Genomic DNA, 21,999 nt, shown 5'->3' on the forward strand with positions numbered 1-21,999 from the left:
GTTCGCCTGGGCGCACGAGCATGAAAAGACAGTGGAGAGATAATGGCACACAGAACAAACCCACACTTTGCCCACTTGACTGATACACGGGTTGCCATGGGAGTAGCTACAACTGCATGTGTGCGTGGGCAGCGTGGCTGTGTGTGTGTGTGTGTGTGTGTGTGTGTGTGTGTGTGTGTGTGTGTGTGTGTGTGTGTGTGGCATGCGCACGCAAGCTAGGGGCTTACTGGAGGGACATGAGGTTAAAGGTGAAAGAGTAGACCGTGCTACATGCAGAACTCGACCCACTTGTGAAGGCTGCGTTACAGTATACTGTAACGCACCCTTCACACAAGTGGGTCTCAAACATAGCCTATAGGCTATGTTTGAGCTGCCCCTGCATAACCAGTACCACACTGAAAAAGTCTCATTTTTATGGGGCGCTATAGGCCGCTAGCCCCTCCTATATTCAGTAGTGTGTGTAGATTCAGTAGTGTAGATTTTCGTCTTACACAAACATTACATTCCCATTGACAATGAATGGAGAATTTACATCATGTGTCTGAGCAAATCTGTGTTTTTGTCCTACACGTGTAGATTCAGTAGTGTAGATTTTCGTCTCACACAAACATTACATTCCCATTGTCTACGAATGGAGAATTTACGTCATGTGTCTGAGCAAATAGACATGTTACGTCATAATGATGACTGATGAGAGATTTTTTACTTAAAAGTATCAATACCCTATATTCGGTATTCAAAATTAAACGGTACAAAAGTATTAGCTAAAAGTATTCATTATTTTCAAAATGTATACAAATCTTTTGAAAGTATAAAACGTGCTGAAGTGATTAATTTATGTTAAGTGTGTCTCTGAGATGTAAGTAGGCCTATAAAGTAAGTATAAAGTAAAGTAAAGTACTGTCCACCACTTCTAGACTATACTCACACTTTAAACACGATTATTTTTTACATTTTTTATCATTTGGACATTAAGAGTTAAAAGACAGCAAACATGAAAAAAAACAAGAAAAACATCTTTCCCCTAGCTCTGAATTTACGTCTTTTAAACCTGTGATATTTTTTGTACGTTCTCATTTTGGTGAATGCATTTGAGGAAGATGCCGCCATGCAGGTCATGTTCCATAATAGTTTGTGTGTGTGTGTGTGTGTGTGTGGGGGGGGTGTCTCATTTCTGTTACTAACCTAATAGGTCTGGAGATTACCGTTAATTCTGTGTCATTAGGTCAATGGAAACTTTCAGCATACAGCTCCCATCGCATGTGAGGTTGCATAAGGAGATGATTGAAGGCACGCTGGGCCTCATGTAACGTTTTTCATTTGTATCAGGAAAGTCAAGGTGATGAGAGAACTCACCCCTCAGATCCCATTTTAAACACTTACTTTAATTTGGGATATAATGGAGAAACAACATGCACCGTTATTTTCCTCTTGAAACCTTAAGGAGGATATGCTGTGGTTCATTTAGCTCTACTAGACGCACTGGCCTACATTATCTATGATAAATACACACCTATATCACCAGGCAAACCTGTCTTAAAACCTCTTGTGTGCAATTTTGGAGGATAGGAGACAGCTAGGAAAATAATTATGTGTCTGCGTTCTTATGTGTGCGTTTTTGTGTATAACTGTATATCTTCTTGTGTGTTTGTGTATCATTATAGCTTACAAAGAGTGCCATGTGCCAATTTGAACTCTACGTCAGGCATAACAGTGGAACAGCAGGACAGCATGCAGCGGATAAGCCAAAGGGAAAGAATGATGAACGCCCCTGCAATGGCAAGCTTTAGTCCAGATCACTGTTTGATTAGTCACACTGACCCCCTCGACTCCAAAGGTCTCGCTCAGTCGCCAAGCCCTATCTAACCACAAAGCTGGGCATCTGTCTGCCAGCATGCCAACAGACTCACAAGTCAGTCTGGCAACGTGCAAGACTAGGATGCCAATAACCTCCTGCCACCATTTGCCTGGTGTACTTTGCACATACTTTTAGTCTACACTTTAGAGCCATATAGGCCTATATACTTTGTTGACCGGTGTCCCCCAGGGCTTTATCCTTCTACCCTAATGTACTGTAAAGGGGGTACACAAGCACATGGCCGTTTATCCGTCCGCCTTCTCCTACCAAACCACTCCGTTAGCACACATCTCTCCATGCACACAAAATATACATGATTTCATTCAGTAAAATCAAGTGCTATGTTTGGGATGTGAGTTTAAGCTAGTGTTCCGTCTCGTGACAGGGTATTCAAGAGACGTTGGTATGACAAACTGAAACAGTAAAGATAAAATTCTTTGTCATTTCTGAACCGCCTTAATTACCCTTTTTGGGATTTAAGTCACATTTGGGATATAATCTCCATGTGTGTGTGTGGTAAATGTCATAAACACATGGTAATTCATTGGTTATTGTTGTTAAATGACAATTAAAACATTTTTTTCTTCTTCTTCTCCTCCTTCTTCCGCCAAAAATAGCTGTTCTGGCTGAGTCGGTTTTCGTGAAACGCAGGAATCTGGTAGAGGGCCATGCCAAACGGTGACTATGCGAAGCCCATGACGATTGGCCAAATTGAAAATGCAAACTTTGAACGTGCATATCTCATGAACCGTTTGACCGTTGGCAATGACACTTAGATACACATATGTCTCCTCATGCCGAACAACTTTCGTGTTCTGACCTCTGACCTTTAGATCATTTTGAATTATATGAAAAACTGCTCAAATGTATCTCCTCCCAGGATATTTGATCAAAAGTTCGTAGTACATCTTTTAAGTGAAATATTTTAGTTTTTATGAGCCAATGAAAATTGCTGTTTTGTGAAAATTCTTCTTCTGCCTCTAATACCTACATGCAGCCATTTGCGTAATTTGCTTATGCTATATTTCTTATTGTTCTTGCATTGTAATAAGACAACTAAAACTAAGTAGGCTAAGTAATTTCAACCTGGTTTCTCTTCTTGGAATCAGGAGCTATGTTGTGTCATGTACTGTATGGCGAGAATTATGCCAACCCTTGATGGATGCGTTCGGAGCTTTGCTCGACATTTTGGGCAAGAGCCCAGATCTCATTAAAAGATTGAATAGAGACCCTTAACCTGACTCCTCAGCCATGCATTTCTCCTGGGCTATAAAGGGATCTGCATTAGGTATGTCTCACCATTAACAAACGACACTGCATGCTTGTAGACTAATTAATATGAGAAATTGTTTGAACCTATACTGTTTATGCTGTCACCTCTGACTTCTGCTTCAATGTTGGAATTCTCATCATACACAAATGAATTCTCGGTATGCCTGCTGACCCAGCTATGGTGTGTGTTAGCCCTGGTCCAGTGTGTTAGCGTCGCCTCTCTCTCGCTAACGCACAGAACCAGGGCTAAGTGTGTGTGCGTGTGTGTGCGTGAATATACACAGCATATTCCGGATTTTCTCGCCTTCCTAATTAAAAGTGTAGACCGGAAACAGAAAGGTCCAACTGGCTCAGGATTCAAACCAGCGATTTTCTGCCAGTCATCACTGCATATACAGTATGTGGTATGCGTCACCATTTGGCTATCGCCGTGACCGCCCCCTAGACTTTGATAGATTGAATATGTACCCAGCAAAAGTAGTTAACAATGCTTCACAAAAATATAGAAAACCATAAAATGTTTGAAAAAAATTGAATCATTTTGAATTTATTTGAACACAAATCTTCTCTTCTGGGAGTACCTGGCGCCTTTTCAGAGGGGGGTCCGTAGACAAATATATAATTTTCAGCGACGCCCTGCACATAGAAACACAGACATACACATTAAAAGTTAAAACATTTTCATGATGTCAAGGATTGATATGTATTTCTACAGTATTTCTACAAGCTTTAAGATGTGCTCTTTTCAAAGAGCCCATACAGTAGGAGGGTTAAAGGGATATTAAACTTTCAAAAAACCTTTGGTCATTTTATAGTCTACTCTGGCTTATGTGAACACCCTAGACGATTTTTAAGTTGCTCGATTCAGTATTTAGATATTTTATATTTATATTTTAGCTGCCCCTCACGTATTAGAAGGACATTATCATCAGTCACCAGAAAAAAGGTCTGTGTTTTCGATGAATCTATCGTGGTTCAAATGGAGTTTGACGTTACAATGGTTTTGTATAGGAATTAATATCAAATAATACCTAAATACTGAATCGAGCAAGCAACTTACAAACTTTCTGGGGTGTTCACATGAGACTGAGTATCCTATGCCACCAAAATGTGGAACACCCTACCAACAGCCATTAAGACATGAAAATCCCTTGACTCCTTCAAAACCGCTCTCAAAGGGCACCTAACGGACGGCTGCGATTCGAAACTGGCCCCTGTAAAACCGGAATCCCCCGTCCCCTTTCACCCTTACTGTATATGTTTCCTTTCCCTAGCTTTTTACCTCCTTACATGATTTCCTGTTTTTTATATAGAAGTGTACGTCTCTAAATGTTCTGTAGAATTAGAAATGATGGACCCTGTTGTAAACAAGTGCAATGCTTTATCAGTGTGTTGTCCACTGCAGTAATAGTCTTTGTATTGAGTTGTGCTTTCATGTGAAATGTACCCATTCTGCATGCAAAATGTTAATAAATACTTCAATCAATCAATCAATAAGATGACAAAGTTTTTTTTTAAGTGAAATATCCCTTAAACTGATCAGATTTTGATGCTATATTTATTCTCTCTTTCTCGTTCTATCACGTAACCCCGGAGGGTCGTTGGGGCACCACAGACGATCTGTTGACCAGCTCTCTCGATCCATCCCTCTCTATCCATCTTCCCATCTCTTTTGTCTCCCTCTTCTCCTGCCCCCTTGTAGGCTACAGTGCCTTGCAGGATGGTCTTTGCAAGACCTGAGGATTTATTAACATTTTTTTCTGGGGACCCCTGGAACCACCTCAAGGATCCCTGGGGGGTCCCCGGATCCCACTTGAGGATATTTTTCCACATCAGTCTAAGCAATTTGGATTCTATTTGTAATTGTACCATACATCATTTGTTGAAATAAATAATGACAACCATGATACAAATCCAGTGCTACATTTAAAAGCATTAATATTAATACATTGTTGCATTATATCATAATGCGCCTAAAATACAATCTTACTTTGAAATTCTCTTGTCACGGGGCAGAATGCGACACGGGAAGTTCCGCCTCCATCCTGGTGGTGAGTTGCTGTCATAGCAGGCAAGTGGCTAACGCTAACGCTTGCTAAGTGGCTAGCAAAACAGGTAAGTGTTTCTTATTTCAACGTTTTGGTGTTGAACTGAGAGCCGGACAACCGAATATATGTTTCGCTGCGGGCGAAACACAAAGCGAAGACGACAGAACGGCTGTCATTGTGCCTTGTAATCATTTTCGGCCCTGTCATTCAGCAGCTTGGGTAACGTTACCTTTAACTGTTTAGCTGCTAGCGACAAGCTAGCTTTTGTGGTCAAGCCTAGCGACTGTTCTTAATGTTTGTTTACGTTTGCGAAATACAGCTTCGTTCTTATTTTTAGGAGAGGAGACGTGCGTTATATGTGTGTCAGCGTTATATTTTAATAAGAAAATATGCGTGTAGGTCCACTGAAAGCCACCCAACGTTAATGTTACACAACGGTAGCGGTTGTAGCAAAGATTCCATGTTTACAGTGATGACCATTTGATTGAAGGGGCTGATGAGTGCGTTACATTGTCCCTTTAACACCGAATACTATGTTTATTAATTTAATAACGTATCGTTTAACGTCCAAAATATATACGAGGTGAAAATGATGTTATGAAATACCCTATAGGCTATATATATTTATATATCTTTTTTAATTCATCGTGAGTGACTATATGTAATATCTTATAATAGGCCTGCCCTAGAACCTCATCGCCACCAATTAATCGACCAAGCAAACTTTTCGATCCAGACAGAGATTTTGCTGTGCTGTTGTATTTTTCTCCTCATGGTCAGATAAAAACACAACTACCATGGCTTATCATAGTTTGATCATTGTTACAACACGACAGCAGATGCGACGCGGGTCGATGGGTTGAAAAGACAGCAGTTTGTTCTTTGTTGTTTTAAAACTCGTAGGTTGGGTGGGTTGCCAGGTTTTTCCAGACTCACTGTAAACAATTGGTAGGTGACAATGAAGTAGCCTAATGCAGTGCTATCCACTTGCTTATAATTAGTGTTGTCATGATCAAAATGATGATAGACAATCAAATCCATGACCTTGTCCTTAACCAAAAGTCAGATTGCTATCCAGACCTTGAATGGCTTCAGTTTGGAGTAAAGAGTGCACAGTGCAGTTAAAAGAAGAGCCACTACATGGCAGTACCCAGGATTCTCTTATTTTTTGACAGTGTGAATTTATCAGATCGATTCGATTTGTGAATTTGAAGAATCGTGACAATGACAGCCCCACTGCTTATCCAATCAAAATAGCAAAGAATTGGCTATTTTTTTATCTTATTTTTTTTTAACTAGAAGAGGTATTGGATGCTGTTATGTTGTCTGTCTCTGTCATGGTGTTTTATATTGTATGTGTTGTTATATGTTTGATAATCCAAGAGTAATTCCATTAGTGATTCTGCAGTAATATCAAATGCAAATTTACATGTGGTCCTTAGTCTCCTCTTCATGCCGCATGCCGCATGAGTGCAAAATATTGTTATATGTTGAATCCTAATCGTTTTGTTGTGAGTGAAAATCACCCAATAGTCTGTATATTCTGAGTCTTGAGAGCCCATTCTCTCTCTCCCCCAGCCTGTGTAAAACAGCAGATCTTTCAACGAACATTCCATGCTGGAATAGGGAGGCTGGGGGTTCAAGTGGCATTTTAAGTTTCATGCATATTTTGATCATTAACATTTTCATGTCATTTTTATATCGTCACAATCCACAATGTCCAATAATATAATTGATTATACATGCGCTTTAAAGATTCATCTCTGGTTTAAGAGCGTCTGATTAAGGCCTTAATTGTAAATCGTAACATTACTATTCACAATAATCCGTGATGTGTTTGTTTTGTGTTGGACCCAGCAGCAGGTGGTTGTGGGGTGTGTGTGTGCGTGCCAGTGAGTCAGTGTCCCAGACAGTCAGCAGCAGCCATGGAGCAGTGTGCGTGTGTGGAGCGGGAGCTGGAGAAGGTGCTCCATCGTTTTGTCATGTACGGCCACCAGTCTGAGGAACGGCTGGACGAGCTGCTGAGGAACGTCTGCGAGCTGAGAGGGCAGCTGGTCGCCTTCGGTAAGAAACGCACGCCAAAGCGATCATTACTGACCCTGCGGTAGTTAATGGTTATTATTCACAAGCTCTTGTTAATAGAGGGTATGCGCATGCATAAAGTGAGTGGCAAAGTGAGTTTTAAAGTTGTTTAATGCAATCGGATTAGATGGGACTTTTCTGTTTAGATGTATGGGCTGTCGAGGCCAGAACGTAGTGTTTTGCCACTTGCGGTCCCGCATAACTTCCGGGTATGATGGGGATGTCACGTGCATACCCTCTATACGACATACAAGGTTTCTGTCAGACGGTGACGGTATCCTTAAATTGGGACTCTGCAAATCACACAGATTACTGGACTGTATTCTGACACTCTAATCACTGTAATTTACATATTAGTCAGCATCTAGAGACGCACAACAACACATGGTGAGCTGAGAAGAGTATTTGTAGCTAACTATAAGAAAATATATTTAAATATCGGTTAAATTAAATGGGTTAGATATTTAGTACTAGCTAGTATCATATTGGTATAATTTGAAACAGTTTGATAGACTGCACTGCAGTGCTTGTGGTCCACTTTCACGAGCGTAATGAGTAGATATGTTTACACATATTGTGGGAAAATTGCATTGCTATTAAACACTCACAAATTTGATCGTAGTATTTGAAAGGTAAAATGGTGATTGCGTGCCTTTTATCAATAAGATTCATAAACAATATCAACAGGTTTGAACAATCTAGACCAAAATAAGAGGAATGAATTTCAAGAGTTACCATAATTAAAAAGTGTTGCCCTACGACATGCGTGTTGATCACTTTGTTCTCCCTGTTTTGACATGCAAACCTGTTTGCAAACCTGTTTCTCTCCTTTAGGGGTTCAAGATGCAGATTTATCAGTCTTGTCTCAAACAATGGCACAGTGTTGTAAGAACATCAAGGAAACGGTACAGATGCTTGCCTCTCGACATAAGGACATCCACGGCAGCGTGTCGAAAGTGGGCAAAGCCATCGATAGGGTAAGGACACAGATGGACAATTCACAGCAGTTCATTTACACAGGCTGTCATACATGTATTTAATTACCCTGCCTGCGTGCCGTGGCAGGGTAGTGTCCCGTATCATCTACTCTCATATAGCCATATTTTGTAACTAATTGGTATTGATCTGTCCGATCATATTTCTATTGTTTGTATATTTTACCCCATTGCTCTGGTCGGCTGTCATATAAACATTATTTGCCATAATGTAATAAAAATAAACAAACTTTCATAGATTTTAGACTGAAATAATTCAAGCCTTTTATTGTTTTAATATTGATGATTATGGCGTACAGCTCATGAAAATCAAAAAATTCTATCTCAGTGAATTAGAATATTTTACGAGACCACTAAAAAAATGTTTTAAACAAGAAATGTCAACCATCTGAAAAGTATATTAATGTATGCAGTTACTACTTGGTCTGGGCTACTTTTGAACAAATTATTTCATCAATGGGGCATGGCATGAAGGTGATTAGCTTGTGGCACTGTTGAGGTGTTATGGAAGCCCAGGTTTGCTTTGATAACAGCCGTAAATTAATTTGTGTTGTTCAGTCTTATGTCTCACACCTTCCTCTTGACGATACAACCAAGATTCTCTGTGGGATTCAGGTCAGGCCAGTTGGCTGGTCAGTTAAGCACAGTAATACCATGGTCAGTACACCAATTACTAGTAGTTTTGGCACTGCGGGCAGGTGCCAAATCGAGCTGGAAAGGAAAATTAGCATCTCCATGAAGCTTGTCAACATACTGTAGCACAAAGTACTCTAAAAAGATGGCTGTGTTGTTGAAACCATTGTTACATTTTCAGTCATGAGTCAGTCAGTGGATCAACACCAGCAGATAACATGGCCTAAATCATCACTGTGTTTTGTCATGTCCAGAGTCTCAACACAACCATCTATTATGATATTTTACAGCACTGTGTGCTTCAGTATGTTGACAAGCTTCATGGAAATGCTAATTTTCCTTTCCAGCTCGATTTGGTAACTGGTGTTCTGACCATGGTATTACTGTGCTTAACTGACCAGCCAACTGTCCTGACCTGAACCCCACAGAGAATCTAGGTTGTATTGTCAAGAGGAATTTGTGAGACATAATACTGAACAATACAAATTCATTTACGGCTGTTATCAAAGCAAACCTGGGCTTCCATAACACCTCAACAGTTCCACAGGCTGATCACCTCCATGCCATGCCCCATTGATGAAATAATTTGTTCAAAAGTAGCCCAGACCAAGTAGTATGCATATATTAATATACGTTTCAGATGGTCGACATTTATCTTTGTGTTTTCGTAAAATATTCTAATTCACTGAGATAGGATTTTTAGATTTTCATGAGCTGTACACCATAATCATCGATATTAAAACAATAAAAGGCTTGAATTATTTCAGTTGCTCTGTAATCTAAAATACATGAAAGTTTATTTATTTGTATTACATTATGGCAAATAATGAACTTTTTCAGATTATTCTAATTCGTTGGGATGGACCTGTAGATCTTTAACATTTTATTTTATTTTTTATCTCGTGATTTTGCCAATCACTCTTGAGAGTGTAAAATGAATCCAAATGGACCCGTAAAGGTTTCATTTTACGCTCCCAAGAGTTACATTATTGTTCAAGAATGTACACAATTAGAAAATGTAGGTGAATCGTTATTTTGATCAACATTTGCCTGTTATCTCTCCTAAATCCAGCATGGAATTGTGGACCAAAACAATCTTTAGTTTTGGGTCTGAGAGACTAAACCTCATCATATGGTGGTCCGTGGCTAAAATGCAGAGTACTATAGACTAATAACAGTCCACACTAATTATCCATAATGTATAAATGATGGATAAGGGGTCAGGACAACTAGGCCTTTTCATGGAGTGGTCAGAATAAAATTTGGACTTAAACTGTTATTCGTCTATAGTACTCTGGGCCCTGGTATCAAAATAGTTGAAAACCACTGATGGTAATGGATATTATCCATGTAAAAGGTGTGTTGACTGTTTTGCAGCGGCTATAAATGTCCCTGGATCTAAATGTCCTATCTTTTCCAACCATAGGGTCAAGTCTTCCCAAAACACAATGTCTTAAAATATGTTAATCACAGACACGCAGCCAGGACGAGTCTAGAAATGACTAGACTAGTTGTCAAGTGAGAAACAGAGAAAATTTAAATCGACATTTGGCACTAGTTAAGGTGGCATAGAAGTATCCGTGCTTTTCAGTTTGCATTCAGTATTTTTGGTTCCTCCTTAAAATAGTTTTTGTGAGCGTGTGTCTGTCTCCGAGCGAATCTCTCAAACCGCTGGACTGATCAGTGCCAATTCTTATTTTTATCAACTTTAATGTCCCGCTGCTACCACCCCTTCCAGGGGAAAAGCTGTCCTAAAGTGCAATGAAATGAGGATAATATACTTTTGTGACAGCTGGAAAACAATCTGATGCAGGCATTATGATGTAACACAGACAGAGCTAGAGAGAGCACACACACACACACACACACACACACACACACACACACGCATGATGATTTGGCTGTGCCATGATTTGGGGGAATTAGGGATTTAAAATAAAAGCAGGCCAATGTCTGCAATGTCTGTGATTTAAGAGGCATCAAGCATAAATTACCTACGGTATTGCCAACTTTAATTTACATTGTGTGTGTGCAGATGTAAGATTTAATTAAGGTTTATTAAAAAATATAAATATATAAAACGCTACTATATCTCTTTTGATATATTTTGGTTTATTGCCCAGCCCTAACCAAGGTGTTGCAAAGAGATGTTTGTATGACCAGGTCACAGAGCATTTTTGGAATTCCTGCTGAGCTTTTGGCCTTTTATTTATATTCCTGCAGAATTTCGACGCAGAGGTCAGTGCTGTGGTGGCAGAGACGGTGTGGGACTCCCCGGAAAGACAGAAGTACCTGAGCGAGACCATCGTGGAGCACCTGTACAGACAAGGAATGCTGAATGTAGCAGAGGACCTGTGCCAGGTGAGCAGCCACGATGCACTGTATCATACGGTGCTGTTAGGAATGTGTGTGTGTGTGTGTGTTTCATGATTATTACATAATCACATGATTGCGATAGTTTTAGAGTTAATTGCAATTATGTTGCATAATCGTTAGAATAGTTTCCATTCATCTGGTATCAATTATTCTGTTGACAAATATCGATACATTTTCAAAAATGTAAAAAAAAATAACCTCTCCTCTCCTCTCCTCTCCTCTCCTCTCCTCTCCTCTCCTCTCCTCTCCTCTCCTCTCCTCTCCTCTCCTCTCTCAGGAGTCTGGAGTCGTCATAGACATGAGTATGAAGCAGCCTTTCTTGGAGTTGAACCGGATCTTGGAGGCTTTGAGAATGCAGGACCTCAGACCAGCATTAGAGTAGGTCTTCTCTTTCACGCTATAGAGCACCTCAGACCAGCATTAGAGTAGGTTTTCTCTTTCACGCTATAGAGCACTATAGCATTGAAATCAGTTGAACCACGTTAACTCTTATTTTATACTTCACCTATAACTGAACCACGGAGAACCACTGCAATAGAGCAATAGAGACTGTTTAGCTTACTTCCGGTGCGGAAGTAAAAAAAAAAGCCTTGTTTTCTGCATAGAATCAAGATTTTATTATCAGTCATAACAATCCGGTGTAGATTTAACCAGGTTGTAAAAACGTGCTTGATGCTCCCGTAGAAGCCACATCTGTATGCAATCAATGTAGTTTTAACCCCTTTTGGTTAGCATTAGGTTATGCTTTAGCTATTGAAAAATAGCAGATCTACAAGCTCATAGCGCGCCACCGAGTGGCGCTCTACGAGCTTGTAGTTCTGCTATTTTTTGAAAAACCGAAGAACGACTGACATAGAAACATAGCTTTTTCAGAAAACTGTCAGGATGTAGAAGACATTTTTAGAATCAGAATCTGATGGGTTAAGGAAAGGAAAACAACTTTAATTTGCGACGTCATGGAAAGAAATAGTCACTACTCCTACGGTAACACCATGAGTGGCATCGTGTTGTCGTTCCTATAGGTGGGCGGTGACGAATCGCCAGCGTCTCCTGGACCTGAACAGCACTCTGGAGTTCAAGCTGCACCGGCTCTACTTCATCAGCCTGCTGAACGGAGGCATCAACAACCAGCTGGAGGCGCTGCAGTACGCCAGACACTTCCAGCCCTTCGCCTCCCAGCACCAGAGAGGTACTGGTACAGTAGGCATGTGGCACCCGTGCTGATTTTGGCAGCACATTTTTGATTTTTACCTTAGTCATTTGAATAAAATTCAATTTAGTTTTACACTAGTCATAGTTTAGTCATCTGAAATGCTATTTCTTTTTTTAAGATGTTTTTTTTGCGGCTTACGCCTTTTATTGGTTTTTTGAGTGGTGCAACCACTCCTACAAGCAGCAATGTCCGTGTACCTGTGTACCTGTTTACCTGTGTGTGTGTGTGTGTGTGTGTGTGTGTGTGCACGTGAGCACGAGTATGTTACGTATTTATACCAGTAGGGGGCACCAGAAACAGAGAGAGGGGTATTGCTGTGGCTGCTAATGAGAGAGAGAGAGAGAGAGGGAGGGGGGTGTGGGGGGGGGGGGATTGCACCACTCAGTTCACACAGGTGTGATTTTTTAAGGGACAGACAGTAGGCTGACAGGAAACGGGAGAGAGATGGGGGAAGACATGCAGTAAAGGCCGTGTCGGGCTCGGGAGTCGAACCCGCGGCACACTGCGACTGGATTACCAGTCGGGTGCCCAGACGGTTACGCCACCGCCTGGGCATCTGAAATGCTTTTGTGTTAGTCTATTTCTAGTCGACTAAATGTCATGCAATTTTAGTCGACTAAATCTATGGTTGGTTTTTGTCGACATTATTTTGCAGGCCTTGACGCCGTCATAATGGCTGGTTTTACTCTTTCTGAAAATGGCCGATCTACAAGCTCACAACGCATCGCATGCTTGTAGATCGGCTATTTTCAGCATGCAACCAAGTGTAAAATGACTTGTCTTTTACTTATATTGGATCTCTTGTCCACTAGTCCCTTCCTAACATTTTAGTCTAGTTTTTATTTGTTGACAAAATAGTCAAAATATTTAGTCTTAGTTTTAGTCATCATAGCTTAGTTTTCGTTTAGTTTCCATTTAGTTTTCAATATTCATCAGTGAAAAAAGATGGTCGCCGAACATCTTTCGTCATTGTTTTTTAGTGCATGATTACAGCTCACATTTCATATCACACACTAGCCCCCCTAAATTTTTTTAATAAATCGATACATATCGTCGGGATATAATATCGATATACAGTATATCGATATATGATATATCATTACATGCCTAATAATGACTAATATCATCTTCCCGTCCGGTTTCTCCCTCTCCCCGAACAAGAGCCAATAATGTTTATATAGATGCTCGACAAAGCCGGGTGCACCTCGGTGGATTGAAACCCGCCTAGACTCTGCGGTAGTGGACAGCTACTTAACCACTGTGCCTCATGACATCTGATTCTACATCTGGCAGCCAACACTTTCAAACTGTTCAAGTGGACCCCGATCAAGAAAATGTTGGGAACCGCTTCCCTAAAGTGTGTCTTCTCTCTCTCTCTCTCTCTCTCTCTCTCTCTCTGTCTCTCTGTCTCTCCAGACATCCAGATTCTAATGGGCAGTCTGGTATATCTGCGCCACGGCATCGATAACTCTCCGTACCGCAGCCTGCTGGAGACCAACCAGTGGGCAGAGATCTGTAACATCTTCACCAGGGACGCCTGTGCACTGCTGGGCCTCTCCGTAGAGTCACCCCTCAGTGTTAGGTGAGATGCACATCAACACACTACAGTACACAGCCTCTCCGTAGAGTCACCCCTCAGTGTTAGGTGAGATGCACATCAACACACTACAGTACACAGCCTCTCCGTAGAGTCACCCCTCAGTGTTAGGTGAGATGCACATCAACACACTACAGTACACAGCCTCTCCGTAGAGTCACCCCTCAGTGTTAGGTGAGATGCACATCAACACACTACAGTACACAGCCTCTCCGTAGAGTCACCCCTCAGTGTTAGGTGAGATGCACATCAACACACTACAGTACACAGCCTCTCCGTAGAGTCACCCCTCAGTGTTAGGTGAGATGCACATCAACACACTACAGTACACAGCCTCTCCGTAGAGTCACCCCTCAGTGTTAGGTGAGATGCACATCAACACACTACAGTAAACACTGCCGGGCCTCTCTGTAGAGTCACCCCTCAGTGTTAGGTGAGATGCACATCAGCACACTACAGTACACAGCAAATATAGTCATTTATACACAGGGCTGCACATAAGCGGTGCGCCGCCGCCACCGCGGATGCGTCGTCAAAATTCAGGATTCCATGCTGCTTTCTGCTGGGTGGAGGTGAGAAAACCTGACACAAATAGTTTCGTCTTCTCCGTTTCAGATAGCAAACTACTGTAGTCCCCGGTGTAAAAGGGCATGCTTTGGATGCTTTGCACTCTTCCCATTTGCCGCTGTGCTTGTGTTTGTTTTCCGGGTGCTGGAGCAGCATGGTTGCTCGTGTGCGATGCCGTCTCTGACAGCCTAGGCACCGGCCACCGACCTTTTACGGGTACTAAGGTTTTAGTTCCGACATAGTGGAGTGGGAAGAGTTTAAAGCATTGCGGACTGGCACTGCTGCTGCCCAACATGAACACCGTGTCTCGACATACTGTCCCTTATTATCGTAAAGTCGGGTAGTGTACACTGTTTATTTTTGCACCGAGGAGCCATGTGTGTCTGACTACGTCGCCTCAGCTAAAAACAAAAGTGAAGCCTGATGTATGCTTCGCCGTACGATGTGTCGCATGTTAAAAAAAATAGCTGATCTGCAAGCTCACAACGTGTGTGTGCAATACAAAATAATAAAAAATCTAAATATTGCTTTGATGCTCATATTATCCTTAGGAACTTATTAAGTTGTTTTTATTAGAATATGCATTCCATATGGCTGGACCACACATGGACCTAGATTTTAGCAAATTTAGATTTTTTTAATAATGGGATGAATCTACAACAAGAGCCATTCTAGGGCTAAATCTGGAGTTTCAATACCCTCCATTGACTCCCCACTCATCCAATAAATATCGTTTTGCTACAAGTTATTCATCCCTCTTTTATCCAGCCGGCGAGACGGGTCGCCGCATTTTAGGAGCACCAAGAAACTCCTCCAGGTGCTCCTCTGAGTACTAGACCAAAAGAGTTGTGTGCAGCCCTGTTTATACAGTCAATTCCTCTCCACACATATTGCTGGTGGACTCCTACACTGCACTAGACTTTGATGTTTTTTTTTTTACATAAAAGTGATAAAAGGCATCTTCAGGCGTATGCAAAGGCTCAACTTATGTAATTTAGATAGCAATTGATGTAGTCATAGCACTGTGCTATGTTATCAAGGAGGGATAACGGATGTTAGGTTCAACTTCCTAGCTTACTTATAATTCTTGATGACCATTTCTTTCTATGTATTTGATGTATTATGTGTTGTTCTTGCTTACCGTAAATCGCTCTGGATTAAAAGTGTCTGCTAAATGCCTAAATTGTTGTATGTGGTTTCTCCTTAGCTTTGCATCAGGCTGCATGGCCTTACCGGTGCTGATGAACATCAAGCAGGTGATAGAACAGAGACAATGCAGTGGCGTGTGGACACACAAGGACGAGCTGCCTGTAAGTTCATGGATGGTTCTCGACCTTTTTTAATTTCAAGGACCCCCATAAATCTGAAAGTGTACAGATGGAGTTGAATTATTATTAATTTCTTTGTTCACACCTTGTCTTTGCGGTGGCGTGTAGATTGAAATTGACCTGGGGAAGAAGTGCTGGTATCACTCGGTGTTCGCCTGCCCCATCCTCCGGCAGCAGACCTCGGAGAGTAACCCGCCGATGAAGCTTATCTGTGGCCACGTCATCTCCAGAGACGCCCTCAACAAACTCACTAATGCTGGGAAGTAAGTGAAGAACACAACATTTCCTGCCTTTTTTATGAACAGTGACAGTGGAGAGAGACAGGAGATGTGGAGCTGGAGAGTAGGTGGATGACCTACTACACCAGCCAATTGATTACTTAACCAGTCCACTTTTCACAGTCAGTTTGCAGCACTCTTCAGACACAGGCAGATACAGACATCTGCATATACAGTATGGGCACAAAAGGGACACAGACAGATAGTTAAAACGGGTGCTATGACAAGTTGACAACGGGTATTATTAGGTTCCCAAGTTGCATCGTTCTCAAGTAGGCCAGTGGCCGGCGGGCACGTACAGGTCTAGTTCGGTAATGGTCCGTCCGTCCGAGAATTGATCCAGGGACTTGCTGATCAGAGCATTGTTTCCAGGTTGCTCAGTCGGTAGACCACTTTCCTTTGGACCACACCCATATGTTGGTTGGCACAGTTTGGTCACCATGCATCACCACCACACCCTGATAGGCAGAGAATGGATCAAAATAAACAAGCTGCATATATGTGACACCCTTACAAGTATGTGACACCCTTACTATATCAGACACCCTTACAAGTAGGCTAGGCCTACATTTGTGATGCAGAGAATGAATCAAAATGTAAAGTGGCATAATAAACAGCAAACAAGCTGTTCCCCCACCCACCATAGTGGAGCCTAACTCCTAACTACTCTCTTCTGCCAGGCGTAGGCTAAAGTATAACCATGATTGATAGTAGGATCACTTTGCACTGCAGATCTTTGCGCGGTGTGGGTGCAGCTTGAGAATGGAGATTGAATATACTTGTTACACCTTCGGGTCGGAGAATAAATTGGTCATTAATAGATTGATTCCGTCCAGCTGCAGTAAACTGTTTATACTACCTGCATGGTCTCGTCAATGCAAAGCGTTTTGAAGCACAAAGGCTTTGCCGTGACGTTTTGGCTGCTTGCTTGCAAAGAATATAATTTTACACGACAAGATCGTGAAGCATGAATATCACCTGATAAAGATGTGTAGTTTCCACCCAAGAAAACAATGACGAAAGCTGAAGAACTTTGATGAGGTGCGCAGCCAGTGTGACCGTGTGCACTGCTGCTGAATACCATGCCTGCTTAATTGTCTGCTCGTGCGCGCTCCGGTTTCTCAACATCAATACAAGTTTAATAAGCATCTGATCCTTCAGGTGGGAATATATTCTCTATTCGGACATTTATAGCCATAAATAATAGCGTACTGTATATGTGGGACTGTCAATCCAATATTGAGAAGGCGGGAAAAAACCTAAAACAAAACGTAATTCTCAGAATAATCTCACGGGCCAGAAATAACTTCCGAGGGGCCAGTTTTGGCCCGCGGGCCGCCTATTGCCGACCTATTGTCGTTTTGGGTATCAGCCGCCACTTTGGAATTAAATAACATGGCTGCCATCGTCTTTGCCTTCATTACCCAAGATTCTCTGTGTCTCTGCTCAGTCATGCAAGTGACGTGACACTCCACAACTATATAGACAAAAAACATCACTTGTTAGTTACACCCCCTTTAATTAAACTCTGAGAGCGTACAAACTACAAATATAACCAAATGGACCCTTGTCTTGCACCAGACGCAGGACACTTGTTCAGCATGTCTGATTGGCTGTTTGTGTTTTCCCTCCTTGATCACACTTGTGAGGGCTTGAAATTGACCATGAAAGGCATCGTTTTATATGGTAGATTCTTACCCATTATCCATTATACACACACTGCCATTATAATAACGTGTCAGTCATCTTACCATTGAAGAAGCATCTTCATGATATGGGGGCTCCGCTGTTGACTCTTTGTTTTCAATAGTTTGTAAAAGTTCCCACAGACTAATTTAGTTTCACTCTAGTCTGTTTACATCTTAACTGGAAGCGAGCGTGTCCGGCGAGGACGCGGTGTGATGTGGCCAGTTCACGCTTCATTGGAACTTCTGCCTTTGTGTGACTAACGTGATTTATTAGGAATTCAGTTCTAGAATTATTATGGGGTCTACCAAGCTCACTTTGCAGCAGTAGGCGTTGTGTGAGCTAGTAGGACTTGCTATTTTCGCTGTGCACATGGTGTGTGACTGACCGAGAATACAACGGTCAAACAGTCCATAAATATTGCTTAGATATTTTTACTTTATAATTTTATGGGACATGATATGCTACTGGTATATAGTTTAAAATGTTTACATGGTGCTGCTTTAAGTACTTCTCACATCCTTCCCTCTTGTCTCTCCTCAGGCTGAAATGCCCGTATTGCCCCATGGAGCAGAACCCGTCAGATGCCAAGCAAATCTACTTTTGATAGCGTTTGCTCTCCTCGTGTGTAAAAAGGCTCAAGTTTCCCTGGAGGCCTCCCTCCCTATCTTCCTCCCTCCCTATGTCCGCTCTTGGCTCTCGTCCCCTGGCCTGTTATTGTGCGCATCCAGGTTGTATCGCAGTGCTCCCCCCTGCCCGGAGAGCCTTTTGGCCCCAAGGCCATTTCTCCTCCACCCTGGACCCCCACCTCACCCCACCCCCCTCCATGTGCTCCTGGTGTACAGAGACGAGTAGGGACGGCTCAGCTCCGACCCGGAGTGAAATGAAGTGAGGAGTCCGTCTTTTAATGAGAGGAGTGCCTCCGAAAAAAAAAGGATTGTTCGTTGAAACTAAATTCTTGCAAATGCCCGGCAAAGGTTCTCTAGGCTTTTTACTTTTAGAGTATATGTACTGCATCATGTTTTTTTTCTTGGTTTTATCAACAGTTTGAGTTGGCTTAAGAACAACCGCGCCTGTCCCCCCCCCCCCCCCCCCCCCCCCCTATTTTCTTTTAAACCCTTTCTGACTGAATGGGCTGAATGATTATGAATGGTATAGAGTGGGTACATGCTATGGGTTAGGCAGTTTCAGGATAGTATTTAACTTTTATTATAACGGAGGAACTAAGTCCAGAGAAGACTCTTGCGAAAGTATATTCAAATATAAATTGTATTGAAGGGTTATTGTTTGCTGGTGGAGGGAACCATTAGGACTCTGAGTTGGTATTGGACACTTTTTGATTGTGAAATGTGAAGCATTTGTCCTCTTGGTGACAATAAAGGCCTCGTGTAGTTTTGAAGTCACGGGTCGGCGCGCTGGCTGGTGTTTGGGGGGTGTAATCGGTCGGACGCTAAACAAGACTGTTGGCGAAAACACAACTCTGCCTTGTGACCGACTGCACCAGCAGCAAGTTGTATCCTCTTCATGGAAGCCATGTGTCTTGTTTCCGTATATGTATTTAACAGAAATACCACAAAAAAAACAAAAAAGACAAACAAAAATATACTACTGTGAAATGTGCTTTGTTTCTATTCTTCATTGCTAGAGCTGAGACGACTTGTAAGATAGTAAGTTAATGTAAACAATGCCCGTAACTGACAATACAGCATAACCTTCAATACTAACAACCTACGACAGGATTCTTTCTTGGTTTTGTTTACCATTTGTCTCGCTAGCTACGCAGTCCTGCCTTGTGTATCCTCGGTTTTGCACACAGTGTGATTTGGAGACGTATAGTTAAATCAAATGTGACGATAGCCATCTAGGTCTATCTTGCGGTGACTGTAGGCTTGTGATTTAGCTTTACTTGTTACGGGTGTGGGGAGGTCTTCTGATCATTGTGGCTCTAATTTTTCAATATATATTCACATAGAAAACGCCTCTGCTGCTTGCTGCTGCTGCGTAATGTTTGGCTTTGATTTCAGGTTTGAGTCAGAATAGAAACATTGAAAAATTCATACATCATCTCCTCAGGGCTCATTGTATACATGGTGACAAATATACTACTTTAATGCAGATTTCATACCAGGGAGTGGTAGGGAGTGGAACCTGCTAAACTAAAGACACATTCTGGTGCTATTGAAAACATGAATCTCACATTTGCACCGAAGCACACTATTTGTCTGCTTTAGTGCATGTGGAGTGTCATTTTTTTAATAGGCAGGCTGAGATGATCAAATTCGGCGTACATTTACGACTGAATGTTAAAGCCAATGGTTAACTAGTTGGGACGTTTTGCCCTCTTGGAATTTGTGTTATTCAACCAAAACACAGTTTCAGATTACACCTGGGGGTCCAAGCCAGGATGTACTATAGTTTGTGTAGATATTCCACACTGAATCAATAACTATGTGTGTATATGTATATCATTGCTGTTGGGTGGAAACCTTATGTTCAAAATTGTTACTTTGATGAATTCAAATAAAATAAATAGACCTACTGTACAAGCTCAAAACATGTCGTGATGTGGCGTGTTTTGAGCTTGTAGATTTTCTATTCTGACACTAGTATGATCAATACAAGTATGGCATTAATTAAAAAACATATATAAAAAACCCTAAAAGAACAAAGTCAAAATATGAAGATAAGAGGTTTGTGCCCAATATCGTTGATATACAGTGTGTGTGTATGTATACATGTGTGTACATATACATACATACACATAACCCCTTGAATATGGTGATGTCACCTCACAAGAATGAGGCTTATTTGTTTGGCAAGCGCTGCACCAGCAAAAACACTCACACTGACCATGCAACACAATGTTGCTGTTGGGTGGGAACCTTGTATGTCCAACACGGTTGCTTTTCAGGGAAAGTGGGGGGGGGGGGGGGGGGGGGGGGGTTGTGGACCACACACACACACACACACCCCAATGGGATCCAATATAGTTAATAATTAATATTTAGTCATACGGTCATTGGTTCTGTATTTATAAAACCTGCAGACTACTTACCCAGTTTTTGCTTATACTTTCGGAATTCTTTAAATATAGCACAATTATTTTCGATACTTTAATGCGACACAGTCGTATAACAAAGTAGGGCATTCATTTATGTGGGGGGGAAAAAGTTGGAATGTGGACAGAGATACGAGGATTCTTCCTGACGGCAACGATATCATCACTGGTTTTATGCTACAATTTAAGATGAACTATAGTGTCTTTTCTCCCCTTTCTTAAGTTTCTGTTTGGTTTGAGGAAAAGCACACATTGTGTGATTTGTTTTTTTCTTACTCTTGTTCACTTGAGTTTGCGTTATTTTATTTCATTTTATTCTCCTTTGGTTGACAATCACTCATCGCTTCATCTTCATCTCTCCACATATAGACTGCTAGCCTCTACTGTTCTTCTGTTGGATATCTTTTGTTCAATGTTTGCATTTTCCTGCTATTGTTTGTTTAATGCAAGTTTAATTGTAAATATTTATCCTCTAACATGTTTCATATACTTGCATCTGAAAATAAAATAATAACTTTATACTCCAAAAGCCAATGGTTTTGAGTGCCATTATAGCTTTCAGTGAATAATATTGTTGGTTGTTAAATTCCTTTTAACACCACTTGGTGGAGCTATTGTTGCATTCCATCAACTATTTTATGACACTACTCCCTCAAAGGGGAAATTAAGCTCATGTTATAGCAGGCAAGTCTGTCAAATCTATTGGATATTAGTGCTTTTGGTTCATCAAGACTTTCAGTGTATGATTAATCTCCACTTATAATAATAATCTGTTTGGTTAGGTAAAGATTGTTTATATGGGGCCTTTCAAAACTGAGAAAACACAGAGTCGGACAACAAAATATACAAATCACAAAACATAATATATACAGTTACAAGGTGATCTTGCTTAGGAAACAAGTGAATTTTTAGCAGATTACTTTTATTCCACCGAGTGGGGGCTATGAATGCAAAGGCACTTTTGTTTTTATTCTAGTTATTATGTTAGTATAATATAACTAGTATATC

The 21,999-nt window shown here is 41.4% G+C and overlaps 1 protein-coding gene across 4 annotated transcripts; it reads left to right on the forward strand.

The window, feature by feature from the left end:
• The first annotated feature begins 5,175 nt into the window (after positions 1-5,175).
• On the forward strand, positions 5,176-20,872 carry rmnd5b (required for meiotic nuclear division 5 homolog B). Of its 4 annotated transcripts, none has more exons than XM_080774196.1 (10): positions 5,176-5,245; positions 7,039-7,242; positions 8,095-8,237; positions 11,112-11,249; positions 11,542-11,642; positions 12,287-12,468; positions 13,894-14,059; positions 15,849-15,951; positions 16,078-16,232; positions 18,477-20,872. In XM_080774196.1, exons 2-10 carry the CDS (start codon positions 7,104-7,106, stop codon positions 18,538-18,540), a joined length of 1,191 nt encoding a protein of 396 aa, XP_080630322.1. In that variant the 5' UTR covers positions 5,176-5,245; positions 7,039-7,103; the 3' UTR covers positions 18,541-20,872. The 4 variants fall into 4 exon arrangements, with proteins under 4 accessions (XP_080630322.1, XP_080630325.1, XP_080630323.1 ...); XM_080774199.1 differs by having other exon boundaries at positions 12,287-12,453; XM_080774197.1 differs by having other exon boundaries at positions 5,186-5,245; positions 7,036-7,242.
• Positions 20,873-21,999: the final 1,127 nt, after the last annotated feature.

Source organism: Protomyctophum bolini (genome assembly GCF_963924005.1).
Source record: "Protomyctophum bolini genome assembly, chromosome: 10".
In the NCBI taxonomy this organism is placed as follows: Eukaryota; Metazoa; Chordata; class Actinopteri; order Myctophiformes; family Myctophidae; genus Protomyctophum; species Protomyctophum bolini.